This window comes from Microtus oregoni, unplaced genomic scaffold (assembly GCF_018167655.1).
Source record: "Microtus oregoni isolate MIOR12 unplaced genomic scaffold, Mior012 000052F_ref0000163, whole genome shotgun sequence".
NCBI lineage: Eukaryota > Metazoa > Chordata > Mammalia > Rodentia > Cricetidae > Microtus > Microtus oregoni.
Window position 1 is genome coordinate 11,916,452 of NW_024543828.1, and position 14,486 is coordinate 11,930,937.

The following is a 14,486-nucleotide window of genomic DNA, read 5'->3' on the forward strand; positions in this document are numbered from 1 at the left end:
CACCTTTAGTCCCAGTAGCTACACTAGTTGCCATAGAAATCGGGGGGTGCATGTCTTTAATCCCAGAACTAGAGAGGATTATAAGACAGGGGGAGACAGCTCTCAGACATAGTCTCCTTCTGAGATTCCAGGTTGCAGGATCACCATTTCAGACTGAGGTCGAGGTAAGAGCCAGTGGCTGGCTGTTTTGCTTTTTGGATCTTAAGGTTGAACCCCGGTTTTTATTAATCGTGCTTCATGTATATGTACACACAAAGGTGATGTAATTTCACATTCCTTGTCCTAACACCGAGTTTGGGTGTTTAATCACAAATTGTTTAAAACAGGTTCCTTTGGCCACCAATCTTGAATTCTCAAAAGGAAATAATTATATTATCTGATGCTTGGGCCTTTGCTCCATTTGTTCTGTGTTATGGCAGGGTGCCTTGGGTTTCAAATCTAGTTTTAGATACTTGTTCTTAAATGTAGACAGCAAAAGGCAATCATCCTGAAAGATGAGCTTTTGATATCTTTCTATACAAATGTCGTGTGCCGCAATACATTTTGTAAGTAGGTGCCATATGAAATAAATGTCCTGGATAAAACCAGCTTTGTTTTCGTTATAGTAATAAAACCACACTGGTGGTGGTATAGAGGTGATACCAAATGTCAAGCAAGCTATGAATACAGGCCACTGGCAAGTCTAACCAACAATCCAATCTTCATCTTTCCTAGTCATCTGCTTGGTGATTTAGCAGAGTTCCAGGTTTGGAACAGGAAAATGAAACTTCAAACTGATCTTTTTGTTTGTTTTGGTGTTTTTGAGACAGGGTTTCTCTGTGTAGACTCAAATTGTCCTGGAACTCGCTCTGTAGCCTAGGCTGGTCTTGAACTCACAGAGATCTACCTGCCTCTGTCTCCTGAGTGCTGGGATTAAAGGTGTGCGCCACCACCGCCCAGCAAAGCACTGGTCTTTTTTCTTCCTATGTGAGCTGTTATAGCTGAGGCACACCGGTAAAGTGGGTTTTTTGCTATTATTTTTTTTACTGCAGTAAATAATGTAATAAACATGTATCAATTATATTTTGTTTATTTATTTATTTATTTATTTATTTATTTATTTATTTAGAGTCTGGATCTTGCTGTGTTGCCCAGTCTGGTCATGAGCTTATGAATTCAAGCTGCCTTCTGGCTTAGCCTCCCATGTAGCTGCAGCTACGAGTCACTTCACCGAGTTAGAGAGCACCACTTAACCCAAGTATGTATTCACAAGGTCGTGCAACCATCCCCCATTGTCTTCTTTCTAAGCATTCTCTAGAAAGAAACCCATTCCCTACACCCCTGGCCCTTTTAACCCTTAGATTTAGTATTTTCCTCTGATGAAAACATTTTTACAACAGTTATGGGGAACATATGTATGGCCATGTGTGTGGACATGTGAATGTGGGGGTTTGCACACATATGTATATCTACATGTGGAAGCCGATGGTCAGTTTCCCAGGCCATTCCTCAGGAGCCCTTCCCTTTAGGTTTTGAGATAGGGTCTCTCATTGAGACCCGACAGGCTTACTCATTAGGCTAGTGCACCAAGCTCCAGGGATGTGCTGTCTCCACCTCCCTGGCACAGAAATTACAAGGATGAGTCTAGTCACATCCCAAGGTTTTAGGTGGGAGCCGGGGATCAAATTCAGGTCTTACACTTAAAGAGACAAACACTTTACCAAGTGAGATATCTCCCCATCTTGTAACTCCCTCCCCCTTATCTTCTTTATAGATCTGAGGCAGTTTTTATGCTCATGTACACATTTCTTCATGGCATTATTGTGACTGCCTATGTCCCGATATGCCTGCGTAATTTTTTGGCTTCCACTGTCATCACCATCACCGTGAGTGTGGGAACAGGCATTCTATAGTGTGTTCATCGAGGTCAGAGAACAACTTTTGGGAGTCAGTTCTCTCCTTTCACCTTTACATGCGATCCAAGAACCAAACTCAGATTATCAGGTTCTCATACCAAGCACTTTAGCCAACGGAACATCTTACTGGATCAAGGTTCTACCTTTTTGTTTTGTTTTGAGACACGGTTTCTCTGTGTAGCCCTCTGGAGACCAGGCTGGCCTCAGATTCACAGAGATCCACCTACATCTACCCCCCAAGTGGGAGGATTAAAGGCGTGCACCGCCACCAACTGGCTCCAAGGTCCCAATGCTAAAATCTGGTTTGTGCAGGTGTTGTAGCACAATGCCTGTAATTCTAGCACTCCAGGACACTCAAGCTGGAAGATGGCAATTTCCACTGAACAAATCAATCAGTTAATTCAATCTGTCCATCATGCTTTAACATCACTAAGTTTTGCTTTTAATGAAGCTAGGCCCGTATTTATTCCCTAGTGTTTGTCATCTGGTGTTGATAAAGTAGCGGCAGCCATTCCTTGCTTATCATTCTAGAGCTTTTTTTACATTTCTTTCTTTCCTGTGGCTGGGGTGGGGGGTCTCACAGCAGGCATGTGGAGGTAGATCAGAGGACAAATTGCAGGATTGAGTGCTTCCACCCTGTGGGGTCTGAGAATCCAAGTCAGGCCATCTGGTTTGGTAGCAAAAGTCTTTAGCCACCTGAGCTATCTTTTGGCAACATTCTAGCATTTTCTATGTATATTTGAATCAGCATAATCTAGACATATTTCATTCCTGTCGGCACCAGGTCATATCAGTCCACCTGATCAAACCAGTGTTCCGTTCACAGCTCCAAGGTGACAGACTTCCAAAGATCACTTTCTAGGTTAGCCTCTTCACAGTCCTTCCTACTATTATGTCTTGTCCCCTAAGGGACACAGATTCTCGGCCACATCCAACAGATTCTTCAGGGCAGCACACTTCCTGTGCCCTTGTTACCATGGCCACATCATGCAGAATGATTCTCTGAACACATAAGTACTGTAAGGAATCCTACAAAGGACTCCAAAGACTGAACCCCTAGCTGAGGCGGCTGCCAGTTTGCAATGTGTGGCCCCAAGTTCCCTCCCCTCTGAACCTTTTTCCTTATCAATCAGGTGAAGGGATTGTTACTGCAATCCATGGGCGTTTTCATTCCCAAAAAGCCACATACTCTATGGACTCTGTGGCCAAAGCTAGGGGATTGAGAGATAAGCTTAGCTAGTAGCAAAGGTCAACTGCTCTGTGTGTGTCACTTTCAGTGACTTCCTTAATTAGCCAAAGCAGTAGCCAGGTTCCCTTTCCCAGCATTCTTGTTTCCTCATGGGTCCTAGCCACTCCTGGCCTTCCAACTCCCGCAGCTGCAGTGCAACTGAAGTCTGGGATCTGCATAGGAAGTGCCAGGCTCTAGGGAGGCAGCCCCTGCAGTCCTCACAGCATCTGAGGCACGTGTGGATGTTTCTACCTACAAAGACATGGTAATACATAGACGCTGACGTTCAGTTCAGTCGCCCACCTAGAAAGCAGTGGCGCCAGTGTCCAAATCCAAGTCCGGCTGACTTGGATCCACCCCCTACCACGGTTCATGAGTGCTATAGGGTGACTTGTAGGTAGGGTCGAGCACTATCAGTGTTCAGGACAGAAGCCTTGCTAACACTGATTGTGTATTTACGTGGTACCCGTTACCGCCCTAAGCTCTCCTGTGATCCTATCACATGCATACAATTTTGAAATGAGCCATTCTATCTCATTTTAAGAAACAAGCTTAGTGAGTTGTTGATTGCCCAAGATTTGAACCCAGACAACCTGGCTTCAGGTTATCACCCTGTTAGCAATAGGTTACTGTGTTCTGATCCAGATGGGGCCTGTCTGCAGACAGTGTAGTAACTAGATATGTAACCCCATTTCTCCTGAGCCCTATCATGCAATAAACAAGTGTCTTCTAAAGTCGTGGATATCCTGATCAATTTCCTCATTGATATGCCACTTCTGTGCCGTGCACTGTCCCGACACACTAGTAGTATGCCCAGACCGGCCTCTCCCATGAGCTGTGTAGCTTTAGGAAACCTTCATCTCTCTGAACTTGTATTTTTCTCACCTGGAAAATGGGCCCAGCACTGGTTGAGGCAATTAGGCCTGGTGTGAATGAAGGACGTTTGCTTCTGAAGATCAGTGTTAAGGGCAAACAGCACAGAGGCAGATGCCCAGTAGGCCTGTTCCTTGGGTAAGGAAGGCAGGTTTTTTGGGGAGGTGACTATTGTTACAGACTATGGAGTGAGTGGGAGAAATGGTTCCGGGCATTTTAGGCAACGCAGCTTTTTGTTAGCGTAACTCGAGAGCAGCTAAGGTTTTCCCAGTCAAGGCTTGGTGGAGCCAAGGCCATGGGAGAGGAGCTCAAGTGACAGAAGCCAAGTTCAGTGCAGAATGGGAAGTAAAGGTAGGAAGGGACTGAGAACAATTAGAGAGGCCTTGGACTGGAGGCCACATAACTCATTCTGGGGAGAGACTCTGGAATTCTGGGAAGGGAAGGAATGCTGGGCAGAACAGCAAGACAAAAAGCTTGCAGAGGCGGATGGTGCCGGCATGGAGCAAAGGCAGGACCTTAGAAACCTAGATAGGTTCTCTTCAGTGGTTTCAGGGTGTGGCCACAGGCAATCTCTCTAAAAAGGAGCATACCCAAAGGGGACGTTCACATTCTTGATCATAAGAGGCCTGGGCTCAATCTACAGCAAAATGGAAAAAAGGCTTGAGGTCAATTCTGACAGGCCTCAACCCTTCTCAGATGGCAAATGCTTCAGCTGATGAAGACCACTCTGACCCTAGTATCTCTCAAAATTCTGATACCCACAAAATAGAACCATTTTTTATTCTGCCAGGGGGCTTGTGAAGGCCTAACTGCTACCCCTCCAATCTGCGGTTAGCAGACACGTAGCGTTAGAACAAGAAGTGAGCACAGCTGGCACCCATTGCCACTGCCATTGCTGGTGGCCACTTGGGCCCTCTTTTTTTAAAAATATTTATTATGTATACAATAGTCTGTCTGTGTGTATGCCGAAGGCCAGAAGAGGGCACCAGACCTTATTACAGATGGTTGTGAGCCACCATGTGGTTGCTGGGAATTGAACTCAGGACCTTTGGAAGAGCAGGCGATGCTCTTAACCACTGAGCCATCTCTCCAGCCCCCACTTGGGGCCTCTTAAAATAACCTCTAGGGTAGGCGAAGGGTGGATGGGTAAGAATATGAGCTTCAGGAGTTCCAACTCCACAGAGGCTCAGTATACCAGGCCAGCCTCTCCCTCTGCTCTCCCATCTCTCAAAAGGAGACAATGGCCCAAAGCACTAGGGGGGTGCAGGTAGGAAGGGCAGATGGGAAAGACACAATGGTGCATGGATCCCAGGCTCTAGAGGGCCGAAGGGAAAGGAATGAAGGAATGAGGGGAAAGCAAGATTCCTTCTGAAATGGCCTCATCTGGGAGTCCCTTCCTGCCTATGCTATCCTGCCCATGCAAGCATCATTGGCTCTTGTGAAATGCAGAAATCTGGGAAATACTTTGAGGCTTTTTTTTTAAATACAAAACAAAAGAAAAAAAGAAAAAAACTGGACCGCGGTGGTGCTACATGTTTGTACACTGCACTGAACTAAGTATATCCTTGACGCCAGGAACAAGGTCCCCAAGTTTCTGAGGCTGCAGCATTATTACACACCCGTGCTTGTCTTGGGCATAATAATAAAAAAACAGGAGACGTATTCTTTCTATGCTGCTTTTATTTTTGTAAGGATACACTGAAACGTTAGATGGAAACAGCTAATGACAGTGTGGAAGTGAGCTGGCGGCATCTATGACCACTGCTACAATAATATACGAATATGTATTTTCATTACATGTTTACCTTGATATTGTCTCTTTATATATGTAATATAATGGAAAATACAGTTAAGTAGGTATTCTGTGTTTCAGAGATGCAGGAGGTGGAAAACCAGTCCTGCCTGGGGAGGATGATGACCACCCCCAACAGCCCCCGAGACCCAGCTAAACTCTTGAGGGAACGTTCTAAGAATCACAAGACTTTGTGGTTTTCTTGAACACAGACAAAGAGCAGACAACTATGTCACAAGGGAATCAACTTGTCACGGTTTTGACATGTCATATTCTTGTTGATGACAGACAGCTGTCTGTGCCTGCTCAGCTGCCCCTCTAGAGTTTTTGTCTCTTCTATAGGATGGATCCCAAAACTGCAGGGATGTCTGAGGAGGCTCAAATATTGTCATGCAAGTTTCCAAACCCATAAACTATTTTTACTATTAATTAAAACAAAATTTTAAAAAATGAACAAGGACAGGAGGGTTAGTTTTGTTAAGCTTCCAGAAGTCACTGTGACGATGTCCTGAAACAGGCTCGTTTCCTCAGATCTACTTACACTCTCCAAATCACCTGTGTGCTCCATGCTTCAAAGCAGGAATGATCAGAAAACACGCCACGTGGGGAGTCAAACGTTAGTAGGGGGAAAGTCAGTTGAGAGTTACAGCTAGGTTCAAAATGTTAATTCTCTGCAAATTCGTGTTAGCATTGTGACAGCACAAAAGAACAGAAGGAAGGTCAGAGTTTTGATGAAGTTAAACCATGCATTCTGGCAAGTTCTACTGCTCACAGAAGAAGGTGAGCAGGGAGTTGGAGCAGCCGCTCCAACTCTTGCGCATCAGTCATGTGACAGCATAGAGGGTCCCAGATGAGCCCTGGAAGGCATCTCAGTGGGAGCCTTATCGCCTATGCTTCTTGCTTACATCATGAAGTGGCTACATGGTTAGCACTTTTCTGCTCTATGAGAAACATGCAGAAGAGTCTATCTAAGTTTCTGTTTTTTCCATTGCAGCAAAAGAGAAATTATTTTTGCTGCAAGGTTGCTCTTTGCTAAATCCTAATATGATCACAATATGCCCTTAGTTGAGTAATACTGTAAAATGGGAGAAAGGACAGAAGGAGCAACTTTGAAGGTGGAAACCCACTCCTCCTCTATGGATGGTAACAGAGCGAGTGAGCAAAGGACACAAAGCATGGTTCAAATACCATTTTACAGGACAGGAGCCCCTGTCAAGTTACAGCTTTTTGGCACAGTCGGGGCAATACACCTGCTCATTATGAAACACAAAGCGCTTGTTGGCCAGATTCACGGAGCATTTTTTGCAGTGGAAGCAGTAGTCGTGCCAGGATTGTCCTTCATAGGCCACCACACTGGAGCCTTTACCAAACCCTGTGGGAAAACACAAGAAAACAGAGAGAACAGCTGAATGAAGACAGATGAGGAACCCAGGAGTCAGAGATAAAATGACAACTTGCCCGATCATAGAGTCGACAGGCACACAGTCAGTGTCTGCCGGGCTCTCTGCTCCCCTCTACTCGACCGCGCATTGTCTCCCACCGCGCATTGTCCCCCGCGCCGCCACTGTCCCCCGCGCCGCCGCAACCCTTCTATGGCTGTCAAGGACCTGAAAAGATGCCAGAGCTCAGCCAATGGCTTCCCTGATTTAAAGAACCCCTGTTCCCATGCCACCACCACTATAGCTCTGTGACGCGCACCGACCTCCCAGCATAACCAGTGTCTTTTAAAGTCAGGGCCATGGCATCAAAGTGGCCACCAGGAGGCAAACTTGGGCTGTTTGTGGGGTGTGCACTTACCGGGCCTCGAGGAGGAGCTGCTAAGCTTCGATTTTTTCTATAAAGAACCACCACCCACGAGGGACAAGTCCTCTCTCCACCCGGATGCCTGCCCCGGAGGTTGGCGCTGGGAAACAGGGTGAGAGGCAAGCGTTTCCCGTGGCACACTGGGGGCTTCCTAGCTTTAGAGACTGGGTGGCTCATTCTTGACACAGTCCTTTTCCCTGAGGATGGCAAAAGTCTTCTCAAATGTACATTTCAAGGCTCCCCGGGGAGATGGGAAAATTGGAGGCAAGGGAAAGGGCTCAGGGCACGTGGATCGCGGCCGCAAGATGAGGAATGAAGTGATTAGCTTTGCTTCTGATCACAAAAAGATTAAAAATACTTAAAAATGACCCCGCTAGCAGGTCCCTCTGCACTAGCCTTCCACTATGGAGTGGTATAATGCCAGCTTTTAGTTTTCCAGCCTCCCTAGCCCTCCCCATCCCCTCTTTTCACCCCCTCCCTCTCCTGGCTCTCCCACCACTAACCCCCACCCCTTGTGCCTGCCCCACCCCCACCCAATTTCACCCCTGTGCAGCGCTTGAACTGGCATGGCTAGTTGGTCAATAGTAGTCAGGAAGTGTTCTGCATTGCAAGGGTTAATCTGGCCTGGGAGATAATCAAACTATTTGGGGGAGGCCTTTGGGGCCACCATTGTAGGGGCATTGTCTAGGGGCCTTTGTGGATGAAACCGACGCCAGGAAATGAGAGATGGTTACCATGCACAAAAAAACTAGCCTGGCAGACTTAGCAAGGACTCTTTAGCCTACCAGTGATGGGGTTCTTGCATCCAGCACACTTCTTGGCCACAAAGTTCTTGTAGCAATCCACGCAGTAATGCTGGTCCTCCACAGCGGTGAAACGCTGCCCAGCCAGCTTCTTAGAGCAGGTAACACACACAAAGCACTCGGCATGCCAGGGCTGATCCTGGTAAGTGATTCCTCCAGATGTGATGGCCTAGACCAGGGAGTGGGGCACCGGGATTCAGATTCAACAACCAGGCACTGAGCTGGGTGCTTTGGTATACAGTATCTCATTTAATCACCATTACAGCCATGGGAGGCAGGTGCTATTATTATCCCCAATTTACAGATGAAGACACCAAGGCTTAGAGAAGGTCAGCCTCTTCAGAAGCCAATGAAGTAGAGGAGGCAGGGCCTCCAGAGCCAGGGCTGCCCGACTCAGAATGGAGGGGCACATGCTGATGACTAGAATCAGCTGTGGCACTGCTTTCTAACCCCAGGCTCCTCATCTGTAAAATGGGCACAATAATTCCAACGTCACAGGGCTATCATGAGGATGGAATGAGATAGTGTGTGTGCAGTGCGCTGCAAATTGTCCAACACCAGGGAACGATGCTCGGTGCACAATTACCACAACATACCTTGTTGCACTTCACGCAGTGCTTGGCAAACTTGGTCTCATGGCAAGTCACACAGTAGAAGTCCTCCCCTTTAGGGAAGAAGCTTCCGGTCCCAATGACTTGCTTGCAGTTGCTGCAGGTGAAGCAGTCTTTATGCCAGATGGTGCCCTTGTACTCCACGTTCTGGTCTCCTGCAGAGGGAAGCAATCCAATAGCCACACTGACAGGCTCTGCAGGGTCCTGCATCCGCTCAGCTCCCCAGCCCCTCCCCAGAGGCGAGGGGATGCAGGCCCTGCAGTCAGTGGCCTCCCTCAACCTATCCCCATGTGTTACTTGCAGTCATGCCAACGGAGGGTTCTGTTACAGGTGGGGATGAGGCACCTGAACCCCCACTCCCCCACCTCCACCCTTGCAATAACTGAAGAGCTTTACCTAACCCCAAATGCCTGAGGGAGAAGCATGCACCAGTCACTTAGTACACCCAAAGGAGAAAAAGCTACATACTTTTCACTTCATTCTCTTGCCAGACTGTTCTTGCCAGTGTTCTTTAGTCTCCGAGTGTGTGCGTGTGTGCGAGCATATATGTGTACGCATATATACGTGTATGTATATGTGTACATATATATGCCAAAATCTCAAAAGCAGCTCACAGCAATGTTAGCCCCACCAGGACAAGCAAGCACACACCATGTCTGCCCTCAGGGTAGCAGGGGGCCAGTACCTGCCACAATGGCCTTGAAGCACCCTTTGCACCTGGGGGAGTCCTCCCGAGTGGCGCACTTGTTGCACAGGATCTTGCCATCCTTGGACACAAAGGTCTCGCTGGCCAAGGGGTGAAGGCACTTGGCACAACGGAAGCAGGTGTCATGCCAGTAGCGATTCTTATAGTGCACCTCCTGGACATCAAGCAGAGCAGGGTGGCCACGGTGAGGGGTACTGGGGGCAGTGGCAGTAGCCTTACCATCAGACACCAGGTTCTCCAGGGCCGGGGAACTACTCACTCAGATGTCAGCCCCTTCCATGTGGGGATGCCCTGTGCTTTTAGGAGTAACAGAATACTGAAGTGTAGATGAAAGCCTCAGAGCTCCCAAAGGACATAAGAGGAGAGGTAGGAGAGCCCTCAGCACAAATCTGAAATCCAAACGCTTCAAAATCTGAAGCTTTTAGAGGGTTAATAGATCCCACAAGAAGAAGAAGAAAAGCACATCTGGTCTCGTGCTGGGTCACAGTCACAATGTCAAAGCGCAACACATAGTTTATCCTGCATCTCTGGGGAAAACAAGACCTTTCTGGTACGTTTAGCTATAGCACATAAACGTCATTCCACACACAATTACTTTCAAAAAGTAACAACGATAAAAGAAAAGGAGGCCAGAGGCCATGAATTTGAGAGAAAGGGTGCAGGGGCTAGGGAATGCCCAAAAGGGCTAGAAGGAGAAAAGGGAAAGGGGGAAATGATAGGATTATGTTTAATTAAAAAAAATAAAAAACATTGTATAAAATCACCTTCAAATTATGCACACAGAAGATAAATAGAATGCGAACAAATTTTGTGTTTATACTTGGGTATTGTTATCAAAATCTTTCATTAAAAATGTCCAAGAATTATAAAATAAGAAAATCCAAACTCAAACACTTCTCTTGCCGAGCATTTCGTTAAAAGCCATTCAACCTGTCCAACTCAAGAGCTGCAAAGGCCTTAGTGGGCCATCTAGTCCAAGGCCCATATTACTCTATTTTAAGCTAGGGGGCATGAAAAGTACCCTAGGCAGCATAGAACCTGTCTCAAGTACTTAAGGCTGCTGTGACGAAAACTCAAAACGGTGCGTGGCTGCAAGAAAGCACATGAAGCCCAGCCCGCCCTGTTCCCCCTCGGGGACAAAAGTTACCTTGGCATCCGCGCTTATGGGCTTGCGGCATTCCACGCAGGTGTTGGCACAGAACTTGTTGAAGCACTTCAGGCAGCAGTGGTGGCCATCCTTCTGCACATACTTCTTCCCCTGCAAGGGGTCCCTACAGTAGTGACAGTCGAACTTCTCAGACATGGTGCCCACCTTATAGCTGGAGGGACCTGGAAAGGCAAGCAGGGAGAACAAATGGGCAAAGGGAAATACAAGGGTGCCCTGTCACAGAAGGCTCCGGAGGTTCTTGCGCACTGCTGCCATGGAGCTAGGAAAACCCTCTAGTCCTCAGGGCCTAGCTTCCACTTGAGCTTGGCTAGTTACCAAGTGCCACGACAACTGATACTTCACTACGGCTCCCAGGAAGAAAATACCTCTGATTTGAACACTAAATGCCACATGTCAAGGACCAGCGACTCCCTGCGGACATGTCAGAAATCACTCTGCTGACTCACAGAGGACACTAAGGATGGCAAGAGGACCAGTACTTATTCTAAGGTAGGATTCTGGGAGACCCATCTGTTGTTGAACCAGGAATGGAAAGGTGAGGTGGGACAGTAAAGAAGGAAGACTCCTGGGCAAGGCAACCATGAAGTATCTGTCACAGTGAGGTGACGCTTTGTGACGCAGCAAAATCAAATCTTTTCTCAGGTCAAGCCAGTAAGGACTGGGCTATTCACTGACGTATTACCTTCTGGTATGTTTGCTGCTCTAAACAGCAAAAGTTTCAAGTTGAATCTGGAAAACTGACTTCTGCAAAGATTCAAAATAATTCCAAGGACCTCCTCCCTCCATCCCCTTCCCATGAACAAACTCCCTCAGCTATGGCCCTAGATAACCATATATAAGAGGTCTGCCAAGTACCAGAGCCCTGCTAAGGTCTTCCGTAGCCCCTCTGCCAAGTCATTTAGTAGAGAATCCTGCCACCAGGAAGGCACCAAATTTGGGTTTCTATTAGTTTCCAATTGCTATACACATGTGCTAATTTTTCCTATCACACTTAAAAAGGGGAATTTACAGGAGTAAACAGACAGCAATTATTTGTGTTAGAAGTACAGGAACTGAAACTATCTGAACCCAAACTATTCATCCACCATGTAATTTCGAGAAAGAATGGAGGAAAGAAACGAGCAGTTCTGCTACTCACCGCTGCTCTTCCACCAACTGAATGGCCCACACTCCTGCTTTGGGTTCCATTCCCAGTTTTTTTTTTTAAATACAACCACATGTCCAAGTTGTTTGGATCCTGTTGCCATTCGCAACCAAATAGCAGAGAGTGAGCTAAGGAAACCACACCCTTTGTCTGGGAACCCGCTTGGGCGGCTTGGGCAGAGGCTGATGAACTCTCACTCAGACCTGTCAATCTCTGTAGTCTGTCACTCAACAAGGGAAAGCCGGCCATGGAACACACACAATGCCTGCTGCTTTCCACTGCCACCTCCCAGGCCCCTCATCTCAGAGAGCTGACTCGGGAAGTAAATGAGTGATATTTCTGTACCACAACAGTTGCCTGGCACAGTTCTGTCACTGTCAAATCAATAGGGAAGAGTACCAGGGAAAGTCCCTTGTGTGCCTATGTTAGATACAATGTGCGTCCAACAAGAAAGCCGGGCCCATCTCCTGGAGTTACTCAGCTACTTTGCGCCATCTGTTCAACTTCCTATAGCCTACAGGTACCAGTACCCATGGCCATTAGAGCCTGTGGGAAAATCACTCTCCATTTGTTCTAGCTGGTCTCTCCCATCTCATAGAGACTCTTGTTTTCTTCTCCATGTGGCAACTGTATAACAAAGTTTTCTTGCTAAAGGCTGATTTGAGGAACCAAGTGATTCTTTAGTAAGGGTATATGCCACATCAGCCTGGTGGTACAAACCCGCAACCCCTGTTATAACCTCAGAAGACTGATACAGGACCACAGGCTCAAGGCTTGTTTGCACAATAGAGTGAGTTCAAAGCTAGCCTATGCAATTTAGCGGAACTGTCATCTCATGATTTTTATTTTAAAAAGTTTTAAAAGGCTGAGGATACAGCTTAGTGGCAGGATCCTTGTCTAACACACACAAGTCCCGGCTTTTAATCCTTGGTACCACAAAATAAATAAAATGCAAGAGTTAACTCCAAGGACCTCAAATGATCAGTGGCTCCTTAGTACCAATGGCAAGGAAATAGAATTTGTACAGCACAAGCGCCCTGATGCAATTAGCCTTTCAGATCCTATCACCTAGGGCCACATTTGAAAAGCGATCATTCTCTCTTACTGAGTTGCCTTTTTCTTTTTACTATCGCTCTTTTAATGTCTAGAAAAGCAGTAGTGAATTCTAAATATTTCTATATCCAAGAACTATACTGACCATGCCTAAAAGGAGCTGCCCTACCTTTTGATATTGCTGAGCTCTAATTTTATGGTTAAAATATAGGTGCTGGGGCTGGAGAGATGGCTCAGAGGTTAAGAGCACTGACTGCTGGCTGCTCTTCCAGAGGCCTAGGAGTTCAATCCCCAGTAGCCACATGGTGACTAATAACCATCTGATGCCCTCTTCTGGAGAGTAGGCATACAAACACACATAACACTGTATACATAATAAATTAATCTTTTACAAAAAATACGTGCTGATGTCACACAAAAGGAAAATATACTAGAAAAGACAGAAAATTCCCTTTCTAGCTATCTCTAGGAGTTTTGTTTTGGCTTTTCTTTGAGACAAAGTCTAATTCTGTAGTCCAGGGCTGGTCTTGAACTTGTGGTGAACCTTCTAGTTTGATCTCCTAAATGGTGAAATTTTTATAGGCACGAGCCACCACAGCTAGCTGGTGCCTAGAGGTTTTCAAGAGAAAGCCTACAAAAACTATGGTTTATAGTGCCAGAGATGTACCCACCGAGCCTGCTTACTTTACAAGCATTTATTCTGAGCCAGTCCCACCTTTTGTCACTGCTCAGTCCCATAGCTACAGAACATGACCTGCTCAGCTTCTAGGCGAGCAAACGACCAAAGAATCCACAGCTCACCAATGAACACAGAAGTATTCAGGGGCAGGGTTCCAACCTTTTGACACTGTGATATGATGTTGTCATCTACAAATGTGTTGGGCCCCATTTGTAGCTATCCTGGGATGCTGTGGGTAGTCTGTGCGTAGCAGGCTGGACACGCCTGTACCAAAGTGTATTGAATACACACACACCCATATCATTCCTTTAACACGAGGTCTAAAGCATACCATGGAGACAATAGATGAGCCAACTCTAAGTTAATGGTACCAACAAGGAAGGTTTTGGGTCTCAGTGCTTTCATGTTTTTGCTTTCGGCAGAGTACGACTTTTTTGTTCTTTAAAACCAGGAGGAATCAGGATCACCTCAGATTCCCCAACACAGTATGCTTCAGGCCAGACTCTCCATACAGCTGGAGAAAACAGGTTTCAAAGGGACTATTTTAGGACTGATTTTTAACAGTTGACTTAAGTCATTTCTATGGGTGGAAACACCTATTAATCAAGATAAAATAGCATGTCTAGGAATGTTGGTTTTATTGCCTAATGCACAAACAAGCTGAAATACTTAAAAGTATGTTAGTAATGTCAAATTTGTGAACTTTAATAATTTTTTTTATTTTATGTGCA

General features: G+C 46.4%; 1 protein-coding gene and 1 long non-coding RNA gene across 2 annotated transcripts in view; both read right to left on the reverse strand.

Annotated features, from left to right (window-relative positions):
• Positions 1-6,962: 6,962 nt before the first annotated feature.
• Positions 6,963-10,866, reverse strand: LOC121437491 (four and a half LIM domains protein 1-like). The gene is made up of 5 exons (XM_041637358.1): positions 10,859-10,866; positions 9,691-9,905; positions 8,991-9,160; positions 8,377-8,563; positions 6,963-7,160 (listed from the first exon to the last, which is right to left on the reverse strand). Exons 1-5 carry the CDS (start codon positions 10,864-10,866, stop codon positions 7,006-7,008), a joined length of 735 nt encoding a protein of 244 aa, XP_041493292.1. The 3' UTR covers positions 6,963-7,005.
• A 52-nt stretch (positions 10,867-10,918) lies between these two features.
• Positions 10,919-14,486, reverse strand: part of LOC121437550 — a 63,823-nt gene continuing 60,255 nt past the window's right edge. The window contains exon 3 of the long non-coding RNA XR_005972972.1: positions 10,919-11,040. This is a non-coding gene — a long non-coding RNA (uncharacterized LOC121437550). The remainder of the gene's footprint in view (positions 11,041-14,486) is intronic.

Bases quoted from the DNA above. Each gene is read 5' to 3' on its own strand.
- LOC121437491 (XM_041637358.1), bottom strand. The intron at 9,161-9,690 runs GTACTGGCCCCC...TTCCCTCTGCAG, and splicing joins CTTCAAGGCCATTGTGGCAG to GAGACCAGAACGTGGAGTAC. The intron at 7,161-8,376 runs GTAGGCTAAAGA...GTTTTCCCACAG, and splicing joins ATGCAAGAACCCCATCACTG to GGTTTGGTAAAGGCTCCAGT.